Here is a 10,522-nt window from a genome sequence, read left to right as displayed (position 1 = left end):
AGGCTGGAATGCCATGGTGCCATCTTGGCTCACCGTGACCTCTGCCTCCTGGGTTCAAGCGATTCTCCTGCCTCAGCCTCCCGAGTAGCTGGGATTACACAGGCACCCACCACCATGCCCAGCTAATTTTTTTGTATTTTTAGTAGAGACAGGGTTTCCCCATGTTGGCCAGGCTGGTCTCAAACTCCAGACCTCAGGTGATCCACCTGCCTTGGCCTGCCAAAGTGCTGGGATTACAGGCCTGATCCACCATGCCTGCCTGTGTTAGATATTTTTATTTCAGAGTTTTATTTTGAGGCTACCTATTTAGAATGTGTGATAATATTATTTAAACCACATCAACCAATGGCTAGAAGCCTACTGTGTTAAAATCATTCTTAATTGAGAAATAGTTCTAGTAATTTTAACTACTTACCAGATGGATATTTGTTATCAAAATAACAAATGACTGAATGACTCAGAGACATATAATATCCATTGCCACATTGCAAGCCAATAGAAGAATTAATTTTTTATTTTTTTCATGCCCTTTGCTTCTCTACACTTATTTATAATACAAATACAGTGGTTAATACAAAACTCACGTTATCATGTATATTTTTAGTAATTGTTTAGTATCCCTTGGTACATAGGCCTTATTTACAAACAGTGTCACATATGCTGTTTGAATATAAAATAAGCATTCCTGATGAAGTTTATGTATAGGATGAACAAGTTAAACTTGCAGGACATGTTAAGATTGTGTTATAAGCGGAATATGATGCTTTTGCTTAGGCAAAAAGATGTTCTATCATACTTTTTTGCTAATGCTTCTTTTTATGAGAGGAAGTCTACATGGTGGAATTCGAGTAGACGGGCACATATTACTGACATTAATATCCTTTCATTATGTGTGGTCAGATGAAACTTTGTTTTATAGCTCTCTGTTGAGAGCAGCATCAAGGTGTAGGAAAAGCTTTTTCCTTTTATCTTTTTAGAATGTCTTCCAATGATTAGAATGTTCATGACGATAAATCAGCAGCAAATTTCATCATACTATACCTTTCAAATAGGGCAAGTGTAGTGGTCATGGTGGTGCTGAGAAGGGGCAGGGCGTTCTGAATTATTAAAGATATGTCAGGTGTTAAAATTGAGGCTGTTAGCTGAAAACATAATCTGTTCCCAAGGATCACTGGTGTCATTTTTTAAATGCTCATAAATCTGGTTTAAGTTCGGCTCTAAAATCCCTGATGAACCCAGATATGTGAGTTTGTTGCCACCGTAGCCCCAATAGACTCCTGCGTCAGGAGGAATTTGGTCTCAGGATTAGATATTTAGTCAGAGTTGTTTCAACTGGCTACATAAAATCCAATTGGGATCAATTGAACTCAGCAAGCTAACTATCCTGTACTGAATTTGAATTTTAGGCATTTCTAAAGCATAGAAGGTTTAATCATCCAAGTGCTCTGTTCTTGGCCTGTGTCCATCTGAGGGAGGTTAAGTTCTTTCAGTTCCAGCCCTTCATGACTTTATTCCAAGTAGACAGACTTACCTTATTGAAGACTGAACTAATTATTATTTTTCACATAACAAATCAAATCAGACCGACATGGAGATGAATCATATTAAGATTATATGCACAGCTTCAAGCCATGCTTTTTGTTCTTTTCTCTAGTATGACTTCTGAGATGCAGCTTGAAACTCAGTCAACAGTGTTAATGACGTTGGCTGCCCCTGACAGTTCTTCCTGTTGTGAAGGGTGGGTGTTACTATCCAGTATCTTTGGGGGGAAAAAAACCCTAAAATGGATTTTTAAATGAATTTTAATAGTCATAAAAAGTCTAATATTGATGGCAAGGGGAAATGGATTTTGTATTACAGACAATATAGAGCATTACAGAGCAGAAGAATAAAGCGAAAAATTATAGTTGCCTTTATTGAACCTGCTAATACAAATGGCTTTCTAATAAGAATTCCAGTACATTACACATATCAGTGAAAATATTGTACTTTTTTCAGATGATATTTTGTCTTACTTGAAGGGAATAGAGATTAGGGAATTAAGAAATAGCATGAGATTCTTGAGGCCTCACTTTACACCCCCCCGGTGTGTAACAAAGGAAAATCCAATGTAATTTTCTGCTTTAGTTTCTTATCCTTTATAAAACATCACCAGCTGTTTCCTGGTGCATACTTGAGGAAAAAGAATTTCTATCTTGAAAATTATTTCTTCTGAGAACTGTGAAATACTATATAAATATTACTTTGAGAATAATGCGAGAAGATTTAAATTGTTTCTTTTCTCAACTATTAGATGCAGTAAAATATAGGAAATTTGCCCACAGTCTTCACAATCTTATCTTGGTGGGACGTTGGAATTGGCTATCTTTTTGGATTCCCTGTTTCTAGGGATCCATTATAAAACTATATGGTTCACAACAGGTTTCCAAAAATTGCCATCCAATGGCAGTGGATATCTGTATGAACCTGAAAAGAGGGGTTCTATCCAATTCTATGGTGATTGTGAGAGAGGACTCCTGTTCTTAATGAATTGCTCATCATAATGGCACTTGGATGCAGTTATTGAGGAGCATCAGAATCCACAGGCACCTCCTGCTCTCAAACACCTGACTTGCTCTAGGCTTTGCCACCTCACTTTGGGAATGGGCACCGATATGGTTTGGCTGTGTCCCCACCCAAATCTCATCTTGAATTGTAGCTTGTATCATCCCCTTATGTCATGGGAGGGACCTGGTAGGAGGTAATTAAATCATAGGGGTGGGTTTTTCCCATGCTGTTCTCATAGTGAAATGAGTCTCATGAGATCTGATAGTTTTATAAAGGGCAGTTCCCTTGCACACGCTCTCTTGCCTGCTGCCATGTAAGACATGCCTTTGCTCCTCCTTTGTCTTCCACCATGATTGTGAGGCCTCCCCAGCCATGTGGAACTGTGAGTCCATCACACCTCTTTTTTATTATAAATTACCCAGTCTCGGGTATGTCTTTATCAGCAGTGTGAGAACAGACTAATATAGGCACTGAGAGGTGCAAATTGTCAACTGACAGAAAGTGCATCAGATATACCACCAAATATTGGTGTGATAAAAGGTAAGTTTTATGGTTTTACTTTGCTAATAAGGTTGCCATTATAGCAAATGTAATGAAAGAGAAATAAGTGGTGTGGCACTGAAAGCATGAAAGTTATTAAATGGACATGACTCATAGTTCTGCCAGCTTTGCTTCTTTCTGGAACTCATCCCTGATCTTGTTTTGCTATGGTAAGGATTTGATGATTTGTTAAAGAGATCTTTGAATAGAAAGATCTTTGAATAAACAGGACTGATACTAAACTCTGTAGTCTACTTCTATATAAAGATTACATATAATTTGTCTCATTGGGGTAAGAGTCAAGGTTAAGGACACATGCACACACCAGTCATGCTCCACTGATTATGGCTGGGTGCTGGAATTTACCTTACACAGGTGAAGTCCTACAGAATCACAGACTTCACAGTTAGAAGGGTCCTTTGAGACAAAAATAAATATATATATATATATATATATTTTTTTTTGAGATGTGAGTCTTGCACTGTCACCCAGGCTGGAGTGCAGTGGCATGATCTCTGCTCATTGCAACCTCTGCCTCCTGGGTTCAAGCAATTCTCCTGCCTCACCCTCCCGAGTAGCTGGGATTACAGGCACCTGCCACCATGCCCAGCTAATTTTTTGTATTTTTAGTACAGACGGGGTTTCACTATGTTGGCCAGGCTTGTCTTGAACTCCTGACCTCGTTTTTTAAATAAGAAAATGAGTTTCAGTAACTTGCTTGAGTCAGGGAGGTAGGTAATTGCGGTCTAGTAGTGGTAACTCTCTTCACTCCTGCCCGGTCTGCTTGCTGTTTTCTCAAGTAACTGATGAATGCTAAACCATCCAAAATGATATAATCATCTGAAGTTTTATCAATCTGATGTTCATCTATGTTAGCAAATAACCTCTTCTAATATGTAAATATTCTAGGGAGAAATACTATCCTAGCTGCGAAGGTTTCGATGTGAGTTCATTTAATAAGACTGTCTTTCACCTAATACCAGCTGAAATGAACATTGAGTGATGGAGGAAAAATAACTGCAGGTTAGTTCTCACAAGGAGGCAATAAGTCTTAGGAAATTGATGGGATGGGGAAGAGAGCCCGAGGATGTCAAGAAGAGGGATATAAGAAATGAACATGTGAAGGCACTAAGGACTAATTTTGGTACTTGTGCTTTTTCTGAGGTTAGACTTGTAGTGCCATTTTTCCACATGAAGGGTAACACACTTGTTTTACACTTACTGAATGCTGAAGAGAGGAAGGTGGTTCCTGCAGTTTTGTGGTTACAGTGCATGCAACTTCCTGTCCCCCCCTCACCCCTCATGTAGTAGTTTGTTCTTACCAAGGTTTTCAAATGTTTTAGAGTTGTCAGGCTACAGCTGAAAAATGTTTTGCACTACTTGAGTAGTGCATCAAAAATTAAACACCCCTACTCAGGACACAAAATGAAAGTAGAATCTTAATAGAAGCCTCTCTATTTGTTCTCAGTAATGATCTTTTATTTTACAGCAGCATGTTTAGGATTACGGGAATGCTGGTTTTGCTTTTTATGTTCACACAACAACACAGGAGCCATCTGCTGCAATGAAATTAGCAAAGTCAAATTGTGTGTTCTTTAGGGACTCATTTTAAAAACCATTAAAGACAGATTGACAACACACTTCATACGATTTTATGAATCTTGTCATGGGTAGTCTGTTAGAGTAACATGAATTCAGATGCGTCTCCTTTTAGGTCTGTAAAGCTCGTAACGGATTTTAATCCTGCTATTACTACTGAAAACCTATTAAAATGGCTTGATCATTAGAAATTCTTAGTGGTGTGCTCTGGGAATTTGGATACAAAGGCCCATGTTTTACAGAATAAAGTTAACTTTAGTTACATAATACCTTATAACTATAGGGTTTACTAAGTACTGTGTGGAGATGCCAAAAATTTTTTTTAAAGAATTACTGAAATTGTGGTAGAGACTTTACATTCTTCTTTTGCACTGAAAGGAGTTGGGTTCTGGCAGGGTTCCTGCTACTGTCATTAGGGTTAGGAGGAGGAATAAGTGCTGGTGTTCAGTTGCACAGTGTGGTGACTATGGTTAACAATAGTGTATATTTCAAAATAGCTAGAAGAGAGGAATTTGAATGTTCTAACCACAAAGAAATGATAACTGTGGGAGGTGATGGATATGCTAAATGATTTGATTTTTATAATGCATGCATGTATTGAAGCATCACAATAAATACACATGATTATTATATGTCAATTAAAACAACAAAACCAAATGACAGACGAAGAAAACATGGCACAAACGGGAGAGCCGAGAGGGCTGGATGTGAGCGGGGACAAGAACCACAGCTGAGCATGAGGGCAGGGAGGCATAGACATACCTGCCCCCACACCCAGCCCCACCTCACTTGGGGGCTGCCAAGGTGTAAGAGGAGGTGCTTGTGCTTTCACACAGTGTATGATCTCCCTGAGGAGCTGTGAGGAAGGGAAGTGATTGTCCTCCTTTTATATATGGAGACATTGAGGTACCAACGGGCCAGATAACCCAAGGGGAGTCAGAACTCAGATCCTAACTGGTGGAAAGAGAATCCAGCCTTTTAACTACTTAGTAGAGCATACTCTTTTAAAAAAGTTTATTCCTGCTAGTCTGAATTGCTATAATCTTGAGGTACAACATATTAACAAACCAGTCATTGCTCGCAAATTGCCAGTTTCCCAGTGGAACAGTTGTGAACTTTTGATGGGCTTCTTTATAAACATAGGATATAAATAATTATGCTAGATTATGGTTTAATTAGCATAGCTTCTGCAAACTTTAATTGTGCCCGTTCATATTCTGGGTGGAACTTTCTATCATGGTTAATAACTTTACTAAAGCCCATGGTGTCTGTATGAATTGTAGCCATATGGCTGGAGCAATATTCGAGTGGACAATAGTCCAGATTAATATCATGCTGATACCCATGGGTTACACCAAGTTAAATGAAACATCTTGAGGTCATCACATCTCAGTGTGGAGTTATTTACTTATCCATGTATACAAGCTTTTAAGACTTGACTATTATTTACATGAAAGTTGATACCAATAAGGACGATTAGAGAGATCAACAAATCAATCTCAGTGGTAGAAAGGCACAACCTGAAAATGTAATGGATTTATAGTTCTTAAAAGTGGAAAGAAGTAATATTTTCCCCATGAATAACAATAAAGAGATGGCTATTTAACCAGGTAGCTTACTCCCAGCTTGATTGGTTACTGGTGTAACAAATCTAAAATGGAAGTGTTTTCCTCAGTTATTGACAACTCCTCTGTCAGTATCCTTTAGGAAGAGTGTTTCTCAAAGTGATATTCTTGAGCCCCTTCAGGTGGTCTGTGAGTTAAATAATGTTTATATGATTAGGCTACTTTTGTGCCTGGCATGAACCAAATTTTAGTGATACTTTTATTTAGAGATGAGTTCATTGATATTTCATCTTCATGTATCTCTGATGAAAATATTTTCGGCAGTTAAGCAGATAAGGAAGGTAGCCCCTAGGGCATCAGGGCTTTTATAGATGCACACTCCTAACTCCAGGGTAAGGCAGCTGCCTTCAGAGAAAGGAACAGTTGTCTGGTGTTGGCTTTTAACATAATGGCTTTCCCACGCTGAAAGTGATGCTTTTGATGCAGGTGAAACAGAGGGTCGGAAACAGGCATGTATATATATACCTTTCATAATATACACACACACAGTCCTTTTGTTTGGTAATGTTTAGTTACTAGCAAGTAGTAAGAGAATGCTTCCCTCTTGAATGCTTTGGCATAGCTACCAACAGGAAAGAAAATGGGCATGAGGATAGAGGAGAAGCAGAAAGAGGATGAAATGAGGACTTACTGATAAAGCATTCTAAGCATTACACACATAAGTATGTGTGTAAAATTGAACAGATTCCCAATGCGTTTTCATGGAAGTAAAATTCATCTGTGAAAACCAGGTTCAGAACTCCCACTCTAACATGTCAATGTCAACCTCAACTCTCCAAGGGTTCCACAATTCCTTTCCTCATTGCCTGCTAGGGAAAAAATTCTTTGTTTTAATTTGTCTTTGACAGCTATACAAATTATGCTATGTGTATTTCAGCACATTTGTGTTCCCAGTGTACTTGGATCACATGATGGAGAGAAAACGCAGGTTAGCCATGGAAGGAAAGAGACTGGATCAGTGCCTCTCCTTAGGACCACCAGCGGCCTGTTCCTCCTGGGGCCCTGTCCATCTCTACAGGTATAAACTTGAGTTTGGTAGTCAGTCCATGACTGAAACAAATAGAAGGTTTTGGCCTAAAATGTATTGACACTTATGCCCACAAATGGATGTTTCTATGCTTCTATGTATCACTGCTGCTTAAAATTTTTGCTTTTAAATGATGAAAGTTTAATTAGTGGAAATTTTTTAAATAAGTAGTTTAAATCTTGAGTTTTGAATCCAGTAGGAAACCTCACACTCAGTTTTTCACTTTTAGTAAGAGGATTTTCTTAAGGCATGAGGTATATTAATAGGATGTTTGAATCTCTGGATCTGTATTGGTGCTTTATCCTACTCAAAGCACTTGGAATGTATGCATTTCATTTAGATGAGTATATACACATTTCTGCTATACTACTGGAACTACTCACAACATTGGTTACAATTGGTGATGAATCAGCACAATTAAAAGCATCTAACCGTCACCTAAAGTGACATTTTAGTTGTCTATGATTTTTCAAGTAAAGAATGTCTTTCCCCATGCTGAGTCATTGCAAATAACTCCTTTATTTCTGTTCCCTCTCCCCTCAAATGGCTCATGTCCACATCAACAAGGTAAGGAAACATCTATGACCCCGACTATGAAACATAGAAGCAGCTAATTCTGACTACATTGAAGCAGAGCACACACAATTTAAAAGAAGCATAAGGAAGTATACAACAAACATGCATAAAAACCTTATGCAACCACATCTGGGCCTTGCATTTATCACTCATTTTTATGACATTTCTTCTTTCGAAAGAATAGGATGAACCCATGCTCAAAACCTTTCTAAAGCGTTTTGAAAATACAGCTTTTTTGGTGGCACTTCAAAATAGGTTGGCACAAAACAAAAAGTGACATTTGGTCTCTGGTTTGTGAAGGAACCATTGCCTCTCTCTCCTCCACCGTCTTAGGGATCCTAAGGAAGAGAAGTGAGTGTGTGACCGAGCTCAGGGCCCAGGCTGGTTCATGCTATTCTTGCTTTTCAGAATGGTGTCCTCGTAATGACCAGCTCCGGGGGCAGTAGCGGCTTCTAAGGGCAAGCCCTGTTGCTGGTAGCCGTAATTGACATTCCCACAAGGGAAGTGACGTAGCCTGAACAGAGGTACCTCCTTCATGTTGGCAGTCAGCGAAGAGGGCTCTAGGAGCAGTGAGGTCCCCGGAAGTCTCCCAGTTGCAACGTTAGGTGGGACAGTACAGCTTCCCTCCAGCCCCAGGTTACCTCTCTCATGTGGCTCCTTCTTTGCTAGAGGATTATTCTTTTTGGTGGGTTTCTCTGTAAACCAGGAGCCGTACGTTGGGTTCCACAAGCTGGTGGGCTTGTTTCTGGATCCCTGGACCTTGTGCAACTCCGAAGGGGGGTTGGACTGAGAGAATGCCATATTCACGTGTCCCCCTTCCACGGCCGGCCCTCTAGGGACTCGAACAGAGACCTCTGCAGCTGTGGGTTTCTTTGCAGCCTTGCCAGAGGAGGTGGTAGGCACAGGTGGTGGGGCAGCTGGGCTGCGCTCCTCCCCCCGTTTCGCCTGTTGAGAGACCAGGAGAGGAGGAACCCCCTCAGGGTCCTTGGGCCTCACGGGTACTTTCTCTTCCTCTTCTACAAGTGGACCGTATTCTATCGGCAAAGCAGTGTTGATTACATCTGGGTCCTGCCGTAGGCGAAATGATTAAAACTTTGACTCAGACACAAAAAATGTTGGATCTAGAAGATACCTTAGAGATGATGTTATTTAAACATATTCTACAGATGAAGAAACCAGTATTTATTGAGAATATAGTAACTTATAGGCACTGGGGCATATGAAATGAATGGGAAGTCATCCTTATCCTCAAAGACCTTAGAGGGTAAGTGCTATAATGGAAGTGTGTATGGGTGCTTGGGACAGAGTGGAGCAGGAAAAGCTTTGCAGAGGAGGAGACCTTTGGCCAATTTTTAAAGATTAGTGGATTTTTTTAAAAAAAATTAAAATTATTATTTGTATTATTCCAGTCTAGTTCCACTAAAATTGTTCCAACTGAAAAAAAAAAATCCTATGTGTTTGACTTCAATAATGATGTGGGGGTGGTGGCTGGGGGAAGGAGGAGAGGAGACACATGCCATGTTGGCCTACAGGGTTTATTTTTTTATCTCTCCCTAGCTGCTTTCCATTTCCATTTTGTTACTTTACACTTGATTATAAATTTTCCTGTGCCACATCGTCACATGTGCAGGTACCATAATGCATGTTTTGTTGTTGTTGTTGTTTTAGAGATAGTCTTGCTTAGTCACCCAGGCTGGAGTGCCATGGCTCAATCCTGGTTCACTGTAACCTCTGCCTCGTGGGTTCAAGCCATTCTCCTGTCTCAGCCTCCTGAGTAGCTGGGATTACAGGCATGTACCCCACCCCCTGGCTAATTTTTGTATTTTCAGTAGAGACAAGGTTTCACCATGTTGGCCAGGCTGGTGTCGAACTCCTGACCTCAGGTGAGGCACCCGCCTTGGCCTCCCAGAGTGCTGGGATTGCAGGCATGAGCCTCTGCACCTGGCTTACAGGGGTTCTTTAGTCTGGATGTGAGGGACCCTTTGCACAACCCCGGAAATGCTGAAGTGCTGTGAGGAAAACCATTCACAAAAACAAGTTTGTGCTAGATCATTTTCACAGTAATAGATTAGGGAAAATTTGTGGAAGAAAAATTAAATTTGGAGAAATTCATTAATATGTTATGCAAATTGAGAAAAGACCCTTGTTACCTAAGTAACAGAAAAACACATGAGTATTCATATTAAAAGAGTTCAAAACTTAAAAAATAACTACCTTTGACTCATTAAAACATTCTTTAGTTCCCTCTCTGTTTTTTAGTAATTTCTATAGTGAATCATTTTAAATATACTTGTGTAAAACTGCCTGCTTTTGGGGGGGGCGTGCCTAAGATGGCCAAATAGGAACAGGTCCAGCCTCCAGCTCCCAGCGTGAGTGACACAGAAGATGGGTGATTTCTGCATTTTCAACTGAGGTACCGGGTTCATCTCACTGGGTCGTGGGTGCAGCCTGACCAGCGAGAGCTGAAGCAGGGCGAGGCATTGCGTCACCTGGGAAGCGCAAGGGGGAAGGGAATTCCTTCTCCTAGCCAAAGGAAATTGAGACACACAACACTTGGAAAATTGGGTAACTCCCACCCTAATACTGTGCTTTACCAAGGGTCTTAGCA

General features: G+C 40.2%; 1 protein-coding gene across 1 annotated transcript in view; it reads right to left on the bottom strand.

The window, feature by feature from the left end:
* Nucleotides 1-7,836: 7,836 nt before the first annotated feature.
* The window catches only part of ALK (anaplastic lymphoma receptor tyrosine kinase), a 793,694-nt gene continuing 791,008 nt past the window's right edge, over nucleotides 7,837-10,522 (bottom strand). The window contains exon 29 of the mRNA XM_011972566.1: nucleotides 7,837-8,982. Coding sequence (XP_011827956.1) covers nucleotides 8,284-8,982 — 699 coding nt within the window. The 3' untranslated portion in view covers nucleotides 7,837-8,283. The remainder of the gene's footprint in view (nucleotides 8,983-10,522) is intronic.

Source organism: Mandrillus leucophaeus, unplaced genomic scaffold (assembly GCF_000951045.1).
Source record: "Mandrillus leucophaeus isolate KB7577 unplaced genomic scaffold, Mleu.le_1.0 Scaffold13, whole genome shotgun sequence".
Lineage (NCBI taxonomy): Eukaryota > Metazoa > Chordata > Mammalia > Primates > Cercopithecidae > Mandrillus > Mandrillus leucophaeus.
This window is presented reverse-complemented; position numbering and strand designations above follow the sequence as displayed.